At 45.8% G+C, this 20715-nt stretch overlaps 1 protein-coding gene and 1 long non-coding RNA gene across 8 annotated transcripts in view; one reads left to right on the plus strand and one right to left on the minus strand.

Moving 5' to 3' along the window:
- Positions 1-20715, minus strand: part of SLC4A5 (solute carrier family 4 member 5) — a 97326-nt gene that overhangs the window by 7099 nt on the left and 69512 nt on the right. For 6 of the 7 annotated variants that reach the window (XM_016130628.2, XM_016130629.2, XM_036224429.1 and 3 more), the window contains 9 exons: positions 17551-17609; positions 15023-15223; positions 11590-11703; positions 10237-10398; positions 9257-9435; positions 7903-7975; positions 2882-2950; positions 2055-2228; positions 718-873 (listed from right to left, as the gene is read on the minus strand). In XM_016130628.2, the coding sequence (XP_015986114.2) occupies positions 718-873; positions 2055-2228; positions 2882-2950; positions 7903-7975; positions 9257-9435; positions 10237-10398; positions 11590-11703; positions 15023-15223; positions 17551-17609 (1187 nt within the window). The remainder of the gene's footprint in view (positions 1-717; positions 874-2054; positions 2229-2881; positions 2951-7902; positions 7976-9256; positions 9436-10236; positions 10399-11589; positions 11704-15022; positions 15224-17550; positions 17610-20715) is intronic. The other variant, XM_016130631.2, reaches the window with a different exon arrangement.
- LOC118605180 lies at positions 2131-7861 on the plus strand. The gene is made up of 3 exons (XR_004951965.1): positions 2131-2257; positions 5524-5732; positions 7413-7861. It is a non-coding gene; the product is annotated as an uncharacterized LOC118605180 (long non-coding RNA).

Consider the following 20715-nt stretch of genomic DNA (forward strand, 5'->3'; position numbering starts at 1 on the left):
GGGTGAATCACTTACTTTTGGGGGGACAGTTTCATCATCTGTAATAAGCACTTGGACTAGACAATCTTTCTGCCTAACAACATTTTGTGGTTTGCTCTTAGTTCTGAACTGGCTTCTTGTATATTGATTCCCTGAGTGTTTTGCAGGGGCGATGGGGAGGAAATGTGAGAGAAGGGTGGGGTAGTCAGAGCAACCTCGCAGGTATCTGAGGAATGTAGGCACCTCCTTTCAGTGAGGACATGTGCCTCTTTCCCCACCTCCCTCTTTCCTTAGGGCAGAACCAAGCAAACCTGGTCCCCAGTCCTCCCATCTGCTGTGGGCAGTGAGCACCCATCAGTCTCCTCTCCCTAAGCCTGCTCCATTCTTTGTAGGTCAGTTCTCCTAACCTGCTCCCTGGTAGAGCCAGTCTCCACCCTGCTCCCTCAGGGGACTGCACCTCTGTTGATAATGACCCCAAGAGTCCACCAGAGCTGGAAAGAGTGGGGTTAGCTAAACTCTTCACTGGTTAGGGGGCTCTTTCACTTTGGCCCACCCTGAGGATATTCACATTAACAGATAAGCTCTCAGCACCCCAGGCCAACATAAGCAGAAGCCTCAGCTCATCCTGGACTGGGTTGCTGCTGGCCACCTGAAAAGCCACCCACCCCTGGCCCTGGCAGACGTAGAGAGAGAGCCTCTTGATCTCTCCCCCAGGCTTAGGCCTCACATCCTCCCCACCTCCTCGTCACTGTCTTCATGAGCCCCTTTCCTTTTCTTTTTCTTCTTGTCTGTCTCCTTCTTCTCCTTCTCTGGGAGGATGTTGTCAATCCAGGCCAGATCGTGCTGGGAGAAGATGAGGTCCAACAGCCTTCGGACAATGATGAGGCCCAGGATCTGTGGTGACAGTTCATAAGAAATGGCAGGCTCAAGGCCCCAAACTTGGGCACAGTTTTTTCTCCCTCGGCCATGTTCAGGGACTTTTTCTGGTCAGTGTTTTTGGAGCCATCTTACAGCTCTCACAAACCATTATTCACCTCCCGCCCATCATGGTTCCTCTCTGGCTTTCTTCAGTTCAGTGACAATGCCTACCAGTGACCCAGAGGGACAGAAGCTGCGATGGCTGAGGTGGGGAGCCAGGTAGAGACCGTGGGCTAGAGAACTACAGTTATTCTTTAAATCAGTGCTCTTTATACTTGAGCTGGCACCAAATCACTTGGCAGGCTGTTAATACACACACTGCTGGCTGCTGGGTGCCTCAAATGAAAAGCCGGGGTCAAAAATCAGTGACATAGAGCCCTCTCAAGGGGGCACATTTCAAACCCACCTCTGCATCCTCACTCTGGCCCCAACTCCAGCCCTGCAGCCTTCCCTAAGTGCCAGCTCACAGGCTCCGGTAACCCCCAGGAGGGTCCTAGGGCCTCTTCCCTACAGTGGGGCTGAATGGATGCAATATGTTTTTGGCTCTTTTAGTTTTTGTTTTGGAATACTTTCAAAATTTGGAATAGTTACATAAAACTTGCAAGAACAGTCAAAGAACTTCCATGCACTTTCCCCAGCATCACCAAATATCACTTTAATGACAGGGACTTTGAAGTTCTTGATGTCTGATTCTAGTTCTCTCTCTCCACCCCCATTTATCTTGTCAAATTCAGTTAGTTTGAATGGTGAGAGGATTTATATTTAGCATGCATCTACTTCTGTGTTTGGTTTGAATTTCAGCAGTGGTAGCCTCCATCTCCTTATTGATGTGCCCAGCCTCTCCATCCTGCCCCAGAGCAGGGGTGGCTGGGGCTTTTGCTATCTCACTGAGCTTCCCCACCTGAGCTGGGAAGGGGCGGGGGTGCTGAGTTGTCACTACAGGGTCCGCCCACCACACGCACCTTCCCCCATTCCCTCCTCTCTATCTCCCCCAACCCATCTGACTTGGACTCACAACTGCAATCTTGTTCTGTGCCTGCCCCTGTGACCTGGAGAGAGTCAGGCCATTGGGGAAGAGAAGGTGAGGCGGCCCTCCCCATGGACACCTGCCCAGGACGAATCCACTGAGCAAGAGGGGGAAGCCGGCCCCACCTCACCATGACTGGGAAGATGATGGCGGCCATCGTGGACTTGAGGATCCAGAGCACCGCCAGGCAGAGCATCTGCACCAAGGTGAAGAGGTGGATCCGGCGCAGGGGCACGTGCCGCAGGAAAGCGTGATCTGGCTGGTGCTTGGCTGGCATCAGGAAGAGCTTGCAGCGTTCCCAGAACTGGCAAGGATAGCTCGAGGCTCAGCCAGGTAGTGGGGACCCGGGTGGCCCTGCTGGGGGCTTGGGATGTGGGGGAAGGGGTGCTGTGGTGGGGTCTTGCAGTGGGGAGCTCCTCGTCAGATTTTAAGGATGCACAGGAAGGGGATTGGAGGTATAGGAGAACGTATAGCAAGATCTTAGGGGAGGGGGCTTGAGCCCTGGGTGAGGGGTATAGCCATGGAGCTGTCACAAATGAACACTGTCCATAGTCAAGAAAAATGCAACTTAATTGCAACATAAACAATCCAAGACATCCCCGTGTATCATAAATAAAGAACAAGACAAAATGTTTTCTTCTGCCAGAGTTGCCTTAGAGAAGAGAGAGAGGTAGTGAAAGGCTCATTGGAGTCAGCCCAATCTGGGTTTTGAATTCCAAGCCTCAGTTTCCTCATCTATAAAATAGGTATCAGAGGACCTACTAATACAGATTTTATTATATAACACCTATAAAGTGCCTGGTATAGTTATTTTACTTGGCACATAGTAAATGGCAATGTCATTATTGCTATTATTCTTTCATTGAACTGGGAAAGTGAGCACTTGGGGTCTTGGTGACAGAACCAGACTTGGAGCACTGACTACATCCAATCAGTTTGGGGAGGGGAGAGCCTTACCTGGATGCCATTCAGAGAGGCCACGCCCATGTAGAGGAAGACTCCGTACAGCACTGGCATAGGGATGTACTAAAAGAGAGAGGGAAGCAGAGCTTTGGACTGGACCTCCCCCTGTCTGTTCTGTGTGACAGTGTCTGCCAAGTCACAGAGACAGTCTGGCCTGCCTTGATTTTCCCCAGGTGGTAAAGGAACTGGATGTTTGGGAGAACTGAGAGCCTGAGAGCAGATCTGGAGCCAGAGTGTCAGTGGGGAGAGCGATGGTCCCTGGGGCTCTCGTCCCACCTTCTCTAGCTGGGGATAGTTAGCTCAGTATGCCGCTGCTCTTCCAGCTGGTCCCCCACTTCGGGCCCTGCCGAAGCCACATGGTCTGAAGACATACCTTCTAGAACATGAGAAAGCTCCATAGAAAGTCTCCTACTTACTCCTGTCAGCCTCTTCCTACATCTAGCCCTAGCTGAGGGACCCCCAAAGCTGCAGTGCTCAGATTGCAGGAGGCTGGGTACCTTTGGTGATCTGACCCACATTGGCTAGGAGTACCTGCTGATTAACAAAACTCATGAATCACACACACACAATCATATATATATATATATATATATATATATATATATATATATATATATATATGAAAATAGGATGTGTAAATCAGCCACCACTAACTGTCAGCTAAGCAGTTTGGTGGATATGGTTTGGTGGGTATCTTTCCTTCTTATCATGCTCACAGGTAGTTCGTTTACTTTTTCAAAAATGGGATTATATAATTGATACTGTTCTACAGTCATCATTAGGACTCTTAGGGAACCTTTTGAGATATTTCTCCACTGTCATTCTAAGCTGTGTTTCTGCTTCTTGTCTCATCCTCTTTATCTGCACCTGCGGCTTGCCGTAATGAACAGGCTGCTCTGGGGCTGTCATGTTGGATTGCACGGGAGAACCAAAGTACTATGCCCAACTGTTAGACAACATTCAGAATGTCAATAAATCTAACCAAATAAATATCTTCTCTTTTAAAAGAATTTAGACTGTTTTTTATTTTTATTTTTTTAAACAAAGCATGATTTGAACCTGTGCTGTAAACCTCAATCTAAGACATTTGAACTTAAAGAATGGAAATTTGGGGCCATGGCATCATTGTGCATAGCTTATGAGATTTTGTCCTAATTATGAAATAACGTAAAAATTTTAATAAGCAGCACTGTCCTTATCATTCTCAAAGTTCAGGGGCAGTTGAAAGAGAAATAAATCTTAAATAAAAACTTAGATATAATCTGTAATGACAGAAATTTAAGATGGCTTAAAACTTCCCTTTTGCCCTAATTAGTATGAAAACCATATCAAACAGGAGAACTGGGCCAAATATTAGATAATTTGTAGTTACTAAGGACTGATTAGCAAGCTTAGAAAATTGTCTCCAGTTCTGTTATTTGCAGATTCATGCAGTTTTTCCAGCAAATCCCAGAGGCCCATGACATCAAATTCCAAGCAGTGATGGGGCTGTGGTCTCGATTTCTAGATTAATCAGCACAAATCTTCCTTGGATCCCCAGGGAACAGCCCCTTTTCAATACTAATGATACAACAAAGTGGCAAAAAGGTGCCTCTAGTATAATCTTTATGTCACATTTGGACTCTTTTCCCATTTAGAAAAAGAATGCAACTCACTGCCAGGGTTAATTTGACATCACATGTAGGGATGCTATGTCTTCTAGGACTTGACATTTTTGGCAATCGAGAATTATTATATTTTGTAAATGGAAATACCACTACTAAAAACAGAATGCTATAAATAGAATGATGTCATTTGTTTCCAAAGGCTATCAATATACTAGAGCAATGCAAAAATAATAATAAAAGTGAGACATTTCTTGGCAAACTTTGTGGGTAAGCGTAGGACTGTAATCTGCCAGTTATCTCAGGGTAAATGCTGTAGCCGCAAGCGCCACCAGCGAGTGTTCTCAAGGCAAATGTGAAATGGGTTAAAGCAGTCAACAATTATCATAGTCCCACCAACATAAGGACATCACAGCTTTCCCACAGAATTTGAGGATGAGATCATGAGAACAACATGGTGTTCAGAGGGAGAGCTTCTGACATGGTCAGGAGCTTTTCTGAGGCAGAATGCAGAAATCCACAGTCTCGAAGAGCTGTGGCAAAGAGCAAGCAAAAAACAAAACAAAACTTTAGGGTAGAATCAGTCTCTGAGAAAGTGTATGTCCTTATGTTGGTGGAATCAGTCTCTGAGGAAGCTCACTGTCAGTGTTAATTTAACGTCACATGTAGGGATGCTATGTCTTCTAGGACTTGACATTTTTGGCAATCGAGAATTATTATATTTTGTAAATGGAAATACCACTACTAAAAACAGAATGCTATAAATAGAATGATGTCATTTGTTTCCAAAGACTATCAATATACTAGAGCAATGCAAAAATAATAATAAAAGTGAGATATTTTGTATGGGTCTTTTCTGCTATAAAATTTACCAAATAGATAGAGATAAAAGAGTGAAGACAGAGAATATGCAAAATGAAACCATTTTACCCAAGCTGCTAAAATAATTAACATTATGAAATTTGAAGCATGAGGAAAGACTATTCTTATTCTGACTAGCCTGGGAATTGAAACTTATTTTGAACTTTCCAGTTCTGCATCAATGCCTGGATATACATCTGGACCTCTAGATAACCCTCTAATTACCCCCAAAGGATTCATATATACCTCCACCTGACAGCCATTATCCAGACCACGGGGATGTGGCCAAATCTCCTGACACCTATCTTCTAGACTGCCTGGCATCCATCATGCTGACTGCCTGACGTCTGACTGATAACCATCCTGGAACAAGCCTAGGGGTAAGAATGAAGGACTGATAATTCTCAAGAATATACTTTTTACTATAAGAACTTTTAACCTTTCTTTCTTATTGGGAAAATTTCTAGGTTTTTGCTTAACTGTGTTCCTGGTTTGGAAACTCTAGGACCCTTGGATAAATCTCTATCATTTATTTCTAGAAAAGCCTCCAGATTCTTTTTGAGTTTGTTTGATAGATTAACTGGTGATTTAAAATATTATACTTTTTCTATGCTTATTATAAAAGAACATGGGCAGGATTTTTCAAATCCTTTTGTGACAATATCAGAGCATTTGGAGCTACGTAGCCCCATGGAAACTTTTCCATGATTGCCAGAGTAATAATTAACATCTCCCCACATCTGGCATCTTACCCTATTAATAAAGCCCATTTATTTTTATAAGGTGCATAAATTAATACAGAGATACAGTCCACAGCTTGGACAAGTTACAACATTTGAGCCAAGAACTGCATCTTGGAAAAGTTACAACATTTGAGCCAAGAACTGCAGCAGAAAGAGGTTTCCATTACTGCTTAAAATAGAAAACTATTACATATCACCCCAGAACAAGCAATATGACAACACAGCCTTTAAAGAATGACCATCCAAGGCTTTGGTAATGTCAAACCTTATGCACAGAACTATTTTCATTTCCATTATTTTAAGTATATTCTGTTGGTATGCTATTTATATTCAGAAGATGGACAATATTAGTGTCAAAACAAAAATTTACTAAAATCGGATATGTCAAGTATAGAGTGCAGAAGCCTGAGCCCCTCTCACAGGGACAGGGACACAACAGCCATCGCAAAGTGTTTGCAGCAACTTTTGTCCCCTAAAGTAGGATGTTCTTGGATTTGAGCTTTTTAATGCAAATGCTTGCATTTATTACTTTTAAATAAACAAAATACCTGCCTTCCTGTATGTAATCTGTTGCCTGCAACAGATTAGGTAAAATATCCAACCTCAAACCTACTGTTTGGGTGTGTCCAGCACCAGTTCTCAAGCTAGAAATATTTTCCATTGTAAACGAATCATGGTTCCTCAGCCTTTGTTTCTTACAAGGTCATCCTTGAATGAGTTGTTTCGAGATATTCAAAAGGGAAAATATCTGCAAAAGATTGGGGCAACTACAACTAAGATTAATTCGAGGAAAGAAAGTCTGTAGGTATTGATTATGGGAAAGGACCAGTGATAGGGGTTATAGGCTGAATTATGTCCCCATCAAATTTATATGTTGAAGTCCTAACCCTCTGTACTTCAAAATGTGACAGACTTTGGAGACGGGCTCTTTAAAGAAGTAATTAAGGTAAAACGAGGTAATGTGGGTGGGCTCTACTTTAACGACTGGCACAAGAAGAAGGGGTTAAGACACAGACATGTGCACACACATAGGAAAGACCATGTAAAGACAAAGGGAGAAGGTGGCCATGCGCAAGCCGAGGAGAGGCTTCGGCAGAAACCAATCCTGCCAATATGATCTCGAACTTCTAGCCCCAGAACTGTGAGAACATAAGTATCAGTTGTTGAAGCCGCACAGTCTGTGGTATTTTGTTATGGCAGCAAACAAACAGCAACAGGTGAATGGCTGGAATGGAGAGAGGGAGAAACCTGAGCAGAGAGAGACGTTTCTGGGGACACACGTTCAAAGGTTCTCCCATTTGATTTTGTTTCTTCCAGCTGGTCTGGAGGGCCATGAGCAAGAGGAGCTTCGGACTGTGGGAAAAAGCCACTTATGTGCCCAAGACATTCAAGACAGAGAAGCAGAAAACAGGCCCCAAGAACACTTACAGAGGCCTCCCCTGCAAGTTTTAAACTTCAGAAAATGGGTGAGCAAAGAGGGCTCTAGTGAGCCATAAACACAGCAATGAAACACAACCAGTTCGGGAAATTTCTGATCTAGGCAAGGATGGAAATTTCTGAGGGAAGAGTGTTTTTCAGAAAGGTGAGGGTGAACCCCGGGAGGGGTGGAAAGAGCAATAAGGACTGCCTGCTGCTGATAACAAATGATGCAATCATCCAGAAAACAGTGATGACGATGAACCATCTCTTTGGCCTGACAGGATCCTGTCTTTTTAGGGGCCATGTGGGGACCCTCCTCCACCTCTGAGGCATCAGGCCAGTGCTTTCTTAGGTAGATGGGGCCCTAGGAAAGGGTGCAGAGCCTCACCTTCAGGATAGGAGCCAGGAAGACAGAGATCCCAGTTAGGATGAAGACGATGGTGCCTGTCACTCTCTGTTCCCTGGCAGAGAAGAGGACACAGTCAGGGTGGACTAAGAGATGCTCCCTGACCATTCCAGCCTTAGGCCCTCTGTGGCACCTCAAGGCGTGTCAAGGCCCTGGCCTCTGCCTTGCTCCCCTATTCCAGAGAGTAAGCCTGCCACCTGAGGCTCAGCAGACTGGCACATAGGGAGAGAGGGAGCCCCAACAGAGGTGAGGGCATTTTGTAGGGGTATTTGGGAGGTTGTCCAGTGCAGTGCTAATAGCCAGGGTACTTGAGCCAGACCAACTTGGGTGTGCCTTTGCCACTTACTAGTTGTGTGGTATCGGGCAAGACCCTAAATGTCTTCACCTCTGTAGGAGAGAAAATGGCACCTACCCGGAGGGTAGGTTGTCGTGAGGATGAAATGGGATATAAAGTGCTTCTTAGACATACTCTTTCTTTGACTATAATAAGGTCCCATGTCTGTAGGGCATGACTAATGAGGATTCAGGGGAAGAGGGCCTGCTGCTGGCAGAGCGGGTAGGAGGGGTGGGAGGGCAGGTGTGTTTTCCTTTGTGCCCAGGCCCAGACACAATATAGGTGGGAGTTGGCAGCTCTGGGATAGATTGCTCAGGCTCAGCCATCAGGGGCTCAGGAGTCTGGCAGGGGATCCTGCCCTCAGTAGAGAAGCCTCAATCCGGAACGCTGGTAGCCCTGGTCTCCAGAGGCAGTGGAGAGAAGCTCACAGGACAGCCACTTCTGAGAATGCCAGTGTCTGGTGTGGGCTCACCCTGGAGGCCTTTAGAGGTAGAAGATGTGCTTCTCTGTCTGAAACAGGTCAGGGGCCTGACATGGGGCATGAGGGGAGGGGTGAGCGAAGGAACAGAGGTGACAGGCCATGGGCTACAGACCAGGGATGGGAGTGGTTCTGGAAGGCTTTCTGGAAGAATGGAGATGGAGTAGGTTCTGAACCCACAGGAGGGGTTTGGGAGACAGTAGGGGCAGAGCATCTTACAGAGGAGACAAAGGGATAGGTCAGAGGTGGCCTGTGGGGCTCTTGAGTGGCCTATACAGGTGAGAGGTGAGAGTGTGAGTATGGGCCGAGGTGGTGTACTGCTTGGATTCTATTAAGAAGAAAACACCACTTAGAACTGAATTTTCATCTCCCTCCCTTCAGGAATATCACTTCTGTACATGTAGCTCTTGTCAGAGCAGGGGCCCTTTGCACCAAGATACGGTGATGGTAAGAAAAACCTGCTTCCCCTCCCTCAACCTGACCACTCCTGCTCAGGTGGTCCCCAGGCCCAGACCCCCACCTACCTGACCCCCAGGAACTGAGGCTGCTCCCCAGGGGCACTGGTTTCTGTTTCCATCTTGAGGCTGTCGATGTGGGCAATGGAGATGACTGTGGCAGCCACGTACCAGGGGAGCCCCATGAAGGAGCACAGGGCCATAAGAATGCCCACCCAGAACAGGTCCAGATGGTAGCCAGCAGCCTTCTGCAGGGGCGGCAGGAGAGGAGAAGCTATCTAGGAGCCTGTTGCTGACCATCTGTTGGGGCGGATGGGTTAGATAGAAATCTCCCCAGAGCAGACATTTTGTGGACCATGGTTCAAGAGCTCCTTGGGCCTTCTAGAGGGTACCCTGAAGTGGCTACCATTCTGAGGTGCTTACATCTCACCAACCCCAGAGTTTGGTGAACCGGGGAAGGGACACAGGTGTGGGAAAGGTTGGGTGTTCAGGCTTGGAGAAGCCCAGGGCTTGCGTCCTTGTGAAGAAGGGCTTTTAGCAGTGGCCACAATATAGTTGCACTTCCTGAATGAGGGACCCTACCTCGATTGAGCCTAAAGTGATCCAGATTGGGATGGGGGAGAAGGTAGCCCGAATCTGCTTAGATGGAGGCCGGGTGGGAGCTTCAGGGACCAAGTGGGTGAAGGATGCCTCTGCCTCATTGTTCTGGGCCAAAATCCCTATGCAGATCTGTTCAAACTTCCAGGTTCACTGTCAGGAGACACAGAAGCTGGAAGGCCTCTTTGGGAGAAGCAAGGTGCCCAGTGGCTCGCCCTGGGCTTGGTTGCGATCTTTAGATCAAGCCGCCCTGTCCATGGAAGACTTACTGCCAACTAGAGGTCACAGTTCCTCACCGCCCCCACCCACACACACACCAGAACTCCAGTCTTCTGACCTCATATTTTGCTTCACAAGTGGCCCAAAATTTTTATAGACTATCTCTCTTCTTTGTTTCTTCTGACTTTGTGGGAAAAAAGAGGTTGTGCTCCTGCTCCTAACACCAGACTTACCCTCAGCTTGTTCTCCTTCCTGTTGACGATTACGGCCGTGATCTGCTGGTCCATGAAGATCAGGATGGTCACCAGTAGGGCAGGCAGGATGCTCGCTGGGTACACCCACCATGGGTTCTTCCCAAAAGGGGCCACAAACCAGCCTCGATCTGGCCGTGTGGGCTGAGTGAAGCAAACGGAGAGGGCCCTTTCCTCTCCCCCTTGTCCCAGGGCACTTGCTGCCCAGGCTGCACTCTGCCGCCTTCCTGCCTTGCCCTGACCAGGGGTACTTTTCAAATGTAATCTTTTCCCTTAAGACATTGATGCCTGCAACTTTAGAGCAAAGAAACCTGATGCAAACAGGATGCAGGAGATCTTTTGTGGCGGCCGCCCGGGATTGGCTGGGAAATAGGGAAGTGGGCATTGGGAGGGAGCTTGCAGTTACGACTTAATTTCAAAGCAACAAGAAGCAGAAATGAGGCCCAACGGGCGAGAGGAAAGCATTTGTTGGGGCCAGTGCCTGATGCTTCTGTCACTCATCTCAAGTCACCCGTCCAGGGAGTATTACAGAATTGTCTATAAAACACTGCATATCAATTCAGCCTTATATATTGAGGATAAGGAATTCTCTGTGCAGGAGCTGTCTGAAGTTCATCTTTTGTTTTAAGAGAAAGAGGTGCTTTAATTTTCAAGGCCCATACCAGTTTTATGAGATAAGTTTAAGCTCCTCAGGAGAACTCTCCAGTAACGTTGTGAAGGTCAAGCCCTCAAAGGCAGGGAGGGCAGGTTCTAGAACCCGTAGCCCCCAGCCAATGCCTTTGAGAGGGAGCAGGGCTCAGAGCTTAGCTACAAGCAAATGGCACCAACTCTAGACTAATGGGGAACTTGGGAAGCAGTGGTTGAGCAGCTCCCAGAATGCCCTGCAGGTCTTGTTAATATGGAGAATGCTGGGCCCCACCTAAGTGCTTCTGATTCCATAGGTCTGGGGCTGGGCTAATTTACATTTCTAAAAAGTTCCAAGTGATGATGTGATGGTGGTCTGGGCACCACACTTTGAGAATCACTGTTCGAAGGGATTATTTTCAGAACCCAGATGGCCCAGCTTGCAGACTGCCAGGAGCTGGGAAACTGTAGACCCTCAAGTGGAAATCAAGGGCTTCGGCTAGATTCCAGCACCTTTCTCATCCTGTGGCTACGCAGTGGGATTTCAGTATTGTGAATACTGTGGCCAACCCACCATTTCAAAGGACTGCCCCCATCCTATACAAGGAGGGTGGAGTTTGCATGGAGAACCCACATGGTGAAAGTTTGATCAGTGAAAAAGGGAAAAGGATCTGCAACTGGGGACAGGCAGAGCTAGTGCCCAAAGCAAACCTTGATGACACTGGGAACGTGAAGCTTGGGGGTTTCCAGCCCGAAACAGGCATCGATTCCACAGAACAGCATGATGGAGAAGACAATGGAAAAATCAGCTACCAGGGCCCGGACCTGCAGAAAGATGAGCAAGTGAGTGAAGTACCTGCCTGCCTGCAGGTGGACCCGGTCCTCAGGCAGCAAAGTGGAGACTGGTTAAGAACTTGGGCTCTGAAGTCAGCAGGCCTAGGCTCAGATCCCTGCTCTGCAATCTTGGGGAAGCATGTCATCTCTTGGAGCATCAGTTACCTCATAGGCATAAGTGAGCTATGATGCATACTGAAGGCTTGGCATGTATCAGTCAAAGTGGAACTTGTTGTTATCCATGTGGCATGGGAGCCATCTCTGACCACACTTTCTGGTGTGACAGACTGAATTGGGTAACCCATGAGGGGTGGTAAGGGCAAAGGCTAAACTCTGAAGGAAATCTTAGCTCCTAAAAACGTGTGACACATTGTTGCATTGCCACCCAAGCTGGAGGGGAGAGCCCCCCAACTCTGTTGGGAACCCCTGGCTACTCTCACACCTTCTGTCTTCTAAGAGTCCTTGGCTTCTTGCTCCTCTCTTTCAGGAGGCCCATCCTAGGCCAGGCTCTGGACCTCACCTCCCTGCCCTCCGACAGCCCTTCCAGACCACCAGCTATCCTGCGTCCTTTTCTCTGTCTCTTCAGAGACATCAGTTTCCAGAGAACAAGGAAAGAAATTAGGAAGGGCAGGGCAGTTTGTGGCACAACGAATTCACTCCCTACTCCTACTTCCTACTCCTCTTTAAAATCGATACCAAAATAACATGTGTAATTAATTAAAAACCCATGTAGTATAAAAAATAAAGTCCCCCACTTCATCTCTTCTTACTCAGGTTCCCCTTCTGGATACTCCCGTATGTCTACTTGATTTCAGTTGTTCTGGTGGTTTCTTTCGTGTCGTTAATGAATATGCTACACTTTTATATTTTGATTCACTAACTTAAGGCATTATCGATTGATAAGATTTAGCTTACTTCACTATCCCTCCTGCCCTTTCCTCATTCTCAGCCTTGAGAGTTATTTTTAGACTCATTCTATGGGTTTCCTTGGTACTTTCAAGTTATATAAACAAACCTCTCCACTAACTTTTCCAGTATCGCTCATTCTCCAACATATGAGCCCAGGCTCGCTGCCCCAGCCTCCCCACCACGTTTCTTCTCCCCCAACCCCTTCCATTCTGTGACTCCTCCACTTTGATCTTTACACTGTCAAAGCTGAGAATGTTCATAGTCTCTTCTGTAAACACGTCTTCTGTGTTTCATCTATAAGTTGATCCTAAAAGTTGAAAATCAATAATGGCTTTATATAATGATCATACAAAAACATGGGTCACAGCAAAACCAAGCAGTGCGCCAGGTTTACACTTGCCTTCCTCAATATTCCTAGCACCCAGATCAAAAAGTTATTAAGTTAAACCATATGAATTTTTTTTTTTGTAGATCAAAACAGTCATAGATAATGGTAGATCCTCAAATAACGTCATTTCATTCAACATTGTTTCATTATAATGTTGAATGGGAAAAAATTGATTCCCAGCCAGGACCACTGTCTGTGTGGAGTGTGCAAGTTAAATGGTGTGGTCTCATTCTTCTCTGCCACACCAAGTTCCAAGAGGCAACAGATCAATTTAGAAGTAATTTGAGGGGGGTTGGGGAAGATGGTGGTTAAAGAATTTCAGGCTACATGAATTATATTTCATCCTTCAGGAAACAGACATTCTCAGATGCAGTCGCTGCTCTACAATTTTTATGTAAGAGGTGACTTAGGGGTATGATCTGGTTAGAAGCGGGTAAGAAGGAAGAGAATTTATCTTGAGGCATTTGTGTTGCAAGCACACTATTTTTTACTCATTTTATATATTGCAAAGCTTCATAAAGAGATTTTCTTTAATCTTTACAAAATATTGGGAAAGATCCAATTAAAAATTTTTATCATTATTGTTATCAGTAGCAGTAGTAGTAGCGGTAGCAGTATTTAAGATGGCTTTAGGAGAATGCTCATGGGTTTATGGTAGAAGAGGGTTGCTAAAATTCTACTGAATGTTTCTCTCCATTGTGCAGCCGTTGTTCACATATGCATGTTCTGTTTTGATTAATTAATATTTTATTCTGGCCACAGAACAGAAAATAAAATTAAAACTAATAGTTAGCATTTATAAGAGCATTAAAAAAAACCTAAATACCTAGGAATAAATCTAATAAAAAAACATGCAAGACCTAAAGACCGAAACCTGTGAAACATTATGGAGAGAAAGAAGTCCTTAATAAATGATGAGGTATATACTATATTCATGAGTAAGAAGATTTAAAATTTGAAGGGTGTTAGTTCTTCCCAAATTGACATGTAGAGTCAATACATTCTTATCAAAATTCCAACAAGTTTTTATTTCGATGAAAAATTTAAGATGGCTCTAAAACTTATGTGGAAATGCGAAAGGCCAAGGTATTATTGAAAAAGAAAGACAAAGAAGGAGAGGTCAGTCTGTAAAATATAAGCCACAGGCTTATAAGCCATAGAAATGGAGATTGTTATATTGGCATGCAAATAAACCAGGGAAACAGAAGAAAGAACCTAGAAATAAACCCCATCATGTATGAACATTTGATTTATCAAAGAAAATATTGCAGAGCAGTGGGGGAAAGGATGATCTTTTTTTAAAAAAAGTGCTGGAACAATTGGCTACCTATATAAAAACAAAGAAATATTATCTCACACTATATGTCAAAAGCAATTCTGATAGATTGTAGATCTAACATAAAAGGAAAAACAATGAAACTTTTAGAAGATAACATAGGAGACTATCTCTTGTCTAATATTTTCCTTGAGGAAAATTTTGGTATATTTGATTACAGTAAAACTAAGAATTTCTATTAATCAGAAGATACCATTAAGAAATTAAAAAGGCCAGTCATGAACCAGGAGAAGATATTTGCAATACATATGATCACAGGTAGGTTTCTATCCAGAATATGTAAAGAACTCTTGCAAAAATAAAAAGTCAGACACTCCAACGGAAAATGTGTGAGAGATTTAAACGAGCACTTCAAAGAAAAAGGTCAAATGTCTGTATGGCCATGATAAGATTTTCAACTTCATTAGTCATCGGGGAAATGAAAATTTTAAAAACACAAAGAGTTACTACTAGACACAAAGACTAAAGATAAAAGTCTGACAACACAAAGTGTTGTCAAGGGTACTTGGCAACAAGGGAACCCAGTTGTCTCTGACTTCAAGTCTGAGCTCTTAACTTGAAAAGCCTCAGTGAGCCAGTGCTGATGTGTCCATTCTGTGAGTGGGTCAGAATCCTTGCAGGGAGATCTTGAGAACAGTCTGACTACAGGTCTCCTCCTAACGGCAGGGTGAGCTTACCTTGGTAGGGAAATAGCGGCTGAACTTGAACTTTTTGAGGGTCAGGGTCATGGAGTATGTCCCGAAGAAAAGGATGAAGGACATGAGTGCCAGGTCTGGGATGAACTGGCAGGAATTCCCAAGCAGGCGCCCACCATAGTACAGACACTCTTTCTTGCTCAGCAGGGACCAGTCCAGCTCTGTGAGGTTTAGGGGGTTGTACTTGGAGACCAAGCACAGGAGAGAAAGGGTCAGGATCTTCCCAGCAGGTTACCTGTGTCCTCCCCCTGCAGTCCTCAGGCAGCCCACACTCCCCGTCTGTCCTCAGAGGGACCCCTACCCTACCTGGCCCATGGTGCCCAGCAACAGAATGATGTTCCTGGGGATAGGTTGCCTTAAGGAAAGACCAAGAGGAGGCTCCTTGGAAAGATTAGGAGCTGACATGTGTTTCTTCGTTGTGTTCTAGGATGTGCTGCTGTGTTAGCAAGGAGCAAAAGCAGAGGGGGGGGTTGCCCTCTCCCTCAGCAGGCCTGTCTTCTGTCTCCGTCAATCAACCACGGGTCCTGTCAGCACTTCCTGGAGTGTCTCACATTTGTTCTCCACTTTCCTTCCCCTATGCACACCCCTTCACCTGTGGGGGCTCACATCCCACCCTTGTCAGGTTCTTCTCGGGTCAGTTGCTTCAGTCACTTCCCCTTTTGGTCTCCCAGATGCCTGAAGTCCAGGGCACACAAGATAATTATTTATATATATTCTTATTTATGTTCCTATACATCTATATTCCTATATATGTGTTCCTAAGTGTGTGTGTGTATATATGTGTGTGTGTGTGTGTACAAATATTACATATATACACATATATACAGACATGTATTTATATATGTTTCTAACTATAATAAAAGGAAAGCAATTTGTAATAAAATTTAATATATATTTTAAAAATTTACTGTGTAAATGTTCAGGAACCTACATAATGAAGTAAACAGATGCTTGCAACTAGCAATGATGGATATTTGGATTGAGAGAAGTGTAGTAGTTTGATATGACGGTCCCCAATAAATCTTGCCTCCCTGTGTTCATGCTCCTTTGCAATGTGATGCTGATGGTCCTCCCATCGAAAGGAGAACTCTATTTCTCCACCTCTTTGAATCTTGACTCCCCCAGGCCTGCTTAGACCAATAGAATGGGGAGGAAGTGGCTTTGAGCAGGTTCTCAGCCGAAGCCTCGAGGGGCCTTGCAGTGTCTGCTCTCACCTTCTTGAACCCTGAGACCATCATGCCGAGAGAAAGCTCAGGCTTGGAGAAAACCACAGGAAGAGAGAGGCCTGGCCATCTACTGAATGTCAGAGAGTCCCTCAATCCCTGTAGCGATTAAAAATGCTTCCTGCAGTGTAACATGCCTCTACCACCCACTGGCCTGGCCCAGAGTCTCTCTCCCAGCTCATCTCTGTGGCTTCCCTGTGCAACCCCGCCCTCACACTGCCTCGGCTCATAGTCCACCCACTGCCCTGGAAAAGGTTTGTGCTTTTCCTCCAGTGCTGGTCCCTTGGCCTGGAATGTACCTCTCTCTACAGAACCAACTTTCCCAACCTCCAAGACCAGATCACATTCCGGTTTCTCCATGAGGCTTTTCTCTCCAGCACGGAAGTGCACATTTGGCCATATTTGACGCATGGCATGCTCTGCTTTGCTATCCATTACTTTTCAGGTTTGTCTCCACAGGCTTATTGCAAGCAAGTTTGAGGGAAGGCCATGTCTCTTTCTTACATGTCTTTTTAACCTTCAAAGGGCACACAGCACCTTGCTGAATATAATAAGTATTCAGACATAGGTGATGACTAATTCCATTCTTCTCTCAAAATCAGATATTTGAAAATCTTCAGTTAAGCTGCCAACTGAGCAGTCAGCTACCTGTACGGTGGTAACTAAAGCAACCTTGGGGACATGAGATGTCTAAGAATCCTCCCCAGGGCCTACCAGGTGCTACCCCTTCACCTGGTTTTGGACTTCCCACCACTAGAGCCACTTAGGCTGGGCGTTCTCTCCTGAGGGCCACCATTCATTCTTACTGGAAGAGGCAGACCAGATCTGGGGGCTGGGGGACTCATGAGCACAAAGGACAGATCGGGTTCACTGAGGGGGGAGCAGGAATATACTTTCTGGTGCTGGGGAATGGCATTGTTGGGTGAGAATTGGGAGTCCTAGGCAGAAAGACAGGGAAGAAGGAAGAAAGATATGGGAAACTTTGTTTACACATTGTTTGTGCACTCCCATTTACCATTCCTCATGTCTACCTCCCCTTGTGTGTGTGGATGTGATATTCATGCACATGGAGTTAATGGAATAAGACATGTTTTAAAATGGGATTTTGACAGTATGTATGTAAAATAAAATTGTGCATTGACTAGGCTCCACAAGTGACCTTTCGGGCAGCTGGGGTTGACCTCTGTAAGTGTCGGGTGCCATAAGATGGTCTCAGTTTCCCAACTTTCCTCACTCTCCCCCAAGACGAAAGCTCTCGAATGTCTGATGTAAGAGGAAAGGACTTACCAGAGAAGTGTTGGTGTTTGGTGGCAGCAAGGCTGAAGCATTGAACCCAGATGTATTTGCTGTGGATGAGCACAGAGCACAGGGTCAGCAGCTGTGGGGAGGGGAGCCTGCGATCGTCCCCCTCCTGGGCCCCCTCCCTTTCCCATCTCCCTCCAGCTCCTTGGTGCCAAGGGTTGGCTTCCATTGTGAGGGCAGCTCGTCAAACCCCTGCCCCTTTTCACCTCCTCTCTTTGTCCAGGGAGGCGGCGGTGGTAAGGGGAACCCAGGCGGTGGTAAGGGGAACCCAGGGAGGCGGCGGTGGTAAGGGGAACCCAGGCCACAGCTGTGACAGACCAGCTGGGCCAGGCTAAGGCAGCTCCTGACTGACACTGAAAAGGTGGCTTTAAAATCTGAAGTAAGGGGTCTGCCGCCAAGACAGTGCTGACACAAATTAGTGAATGTGCTTTATGAATCCCTACCAGCCATGGGACCCATGTCTGTGCTCTTTTTTTTTTTTTTAACTGCAGAAAAGTAAAGCTTTATTAGAAGGGATAATACACTTCCAGACATGGAAGCAGGCCTGAGCAAGAGAAGCGTGGCTCAAAGGACAATGTCTGCACTCTTAAACATTGTCAAAGAACTTACTCTATGCCATGCACCATGCCAAACCCTTACACACACATCTTGCTAAGTTCTTAAATCCGGAAGAACTATCCCTGTTTTAAAGCTGAGGTAATTGAGGCCCAGAAAGGTTAAGTGACCTGCCCATTGCCCAATGTCACACAGCTTGGAGGAGCCATGACCCATACCAGGCAGGCCGGCCCAGAGCCTGAACACCTCTTGGCTCCACGCAGCAAGCTCCCTTCCCTGCTCTGCTCTCCTCCGCACACACTTCCCTTCTCTCCTGCCCTGTCCATATGTATTTGTTGTTGTTGTTGCTGTTGCTTTTCAGGTCAGCTGGGCCTATAAGCATTCATTGGCTTGATATTATCTTCTCTAATCTGCCTCTTGAGTGTAAGCTGAAGAAAATTAAACCCAGGACCTGGCCTCAGCATCCTTAACTTTAAGCGGAACATATGGAAGTTTCCATCAGAAGAGTTGAGTGGAACTGTGACCACCCCCCTCCCTGGGGGATGTGGCCATTCATTATAAAGGCAGGCCTTGGGTGGCCCCATTTTTCCTCTCTCTTGTTCCTACCCTGCATAGGTGGAGGAGAAGGGCCAGGTCCTCCTCACCTTCCTCCTCCAAGTGAAGGCAGACCGAGCAGGTTTAGGGGGGCGGAGTGGGGGAAGGCCTGCCAGTTTGCTGGCAATAAATCTGAAATGCATTGCAAGCCCCTTTTAGCTCCTGCTGGCTGTGGTTAAGAACCCAAAGAAGAGGCTATTATTGAAGCTCTCTTCAGCCTTCCAGCTGTTACAGGGTGGTTGTGATCACAGGGCTCCTCTATGTTGCCTGCTTCTGGGGCAGTTGGGCTGGGAGTGGCTAAGGAATTCGGCCTCGACTTAGGTCAGAATACTCCTAGAAGCTCTCTAACTCAGAAGTTTGTTATGATTGTTCTGAAGAAAGCTTCGCTCCATAGCCGCCATGGACATTTGCTTTCTTTTCTCATACCACTGACCATTGTGTGACGTGCAATGAACCATGGAGCAGAGAAGGTGGGCGTGAAGGCTAACTCAGGGCTATGCACACAAATGCTAGAGGACTCCCAGCTAATGCCTGAGCCTGGTGAGTTCAGATGCCTTTCCACTGCCGTGGTATCACACCAGACCGTCCTTGATGTCTTCTGCTGAGGCTTAGCCATTCTTTTATATTGAGAACTTTGTATGATTTATCTGAAAGCCACTTTGAGAAGAAGGAAGAGATATAATATGGCAAATTCCAGAGAGTGTCCAAGTATCAAATATTTTAAAATTCTAGTGTTTATAAACGGTACTCACTTGGGATTGAAAGCAGCCAAGTCAGTGTGTGCAGCGTCCGTAAACAGAATACAAATCAGTTACAATGGAAACAAGATTAAATTTTAAAAGAGCGTGCCCCTAAACAAGCTCTTATGATAGATGAAGAGTGACAATGTGTGATAGTGTGCCATAGTCAGACTGGGTTTTACAGTAAAACTAGGAATATGAAACAATTGATACACGAGTAGTCCATGGACTGAGAAAGAAACCCTCCTCAGTGAGTTCCCCCCTCCTCAGTCTCCTAAATGTCTAGAACTTTCCTTTTCTCATTCTTCTAATCAAACCTAACTTGTCTTAGTTTCAGTTCCTTTGTTCTCTGCGAAGAAACTGAACGTCCAATCTTACTAGTTAGTGGTTAATAATGGCTCAGTATTCCTAATTACTAGTTCAACAGAGCAATAGCTCTCAAACTTAAGTATGCATCAGAATCACCTGGAAGGCTTGTTAATATACAGATGGTGCTACCCCAGACTTTCTGATTCAACAGGTCTGGGATAGGGCCCAAGACTTTGCATTTCTAACAAATTCCTAGATGGTGCTGATGCTCCCAGTCCGGAGGACACACTTTGAGAACCGTGGCAATAACATGACCCAGAAATAGGAGGTGACATCAGGCACCTGGGTCAGTCCAGAGGGGATGCTGTTTGGAGGCAGTTAAATTTCTTTATGCCCCTCAAATCCTGTCTTATTGCTTCTACATGCCCTGTTTCTAGGATACCCCTGGATTTGGTTTCTCCTGTGGACACAGGATGCTCAGGATGGCCAAAGACCCTCACATGACCCCAGAATTTGGGCTGTTCATTCCTAAAAGATAACAAGGACATGTATTTCCAAAAGCTTTGTTTGTAGGAATATTTGTGTTCAATGCAATGCATCTACAGAGGGCACAAGTAGCACATGAGAATACCATGATGGGGCCCAGCCCACAGAGGTGGGATTTGCTGTAGGGAAGAACAAAAAAGGCCTACAGGTAGTATCGCCTTGATTCCATGGGCAACCAAGGTGTCCCAGCTTGGGACAATGTGTCCATTCACTCATCATTGGAGTTAAATGGAATAACTCAAAATTAATGATAGAAAAAAAATTAAGTCTGGACTTCTTTACAAAATCAGTGCAGTGATGCAGGGAGAGAGGACACTACCAGAATCATACTCCCTATGACCAGGACAACTTTATCTCCGCACGGCCTAGACTGAAACAGGGTGCACGATAATTGTGCAGCATATAT

This window comes from Rousettus aegyptiacus, unplaced genomic scaffold (assembly GCF_014176215.1).
Source record: "Rousettus aegyptiacus isolate mRouAeg1 unplaced genomic scaffold, mRouAeg1.p scaffold_m13_p_7, whole genome shotgun sequence".
Classification (NCBI taxonomy): domain Eukaryota; kingdom Metazoa; phylum Chordata; class Mammalia; order Chiroptera; family Pteropodidae; genus Rousettus; species Rousettus aegyptiacus.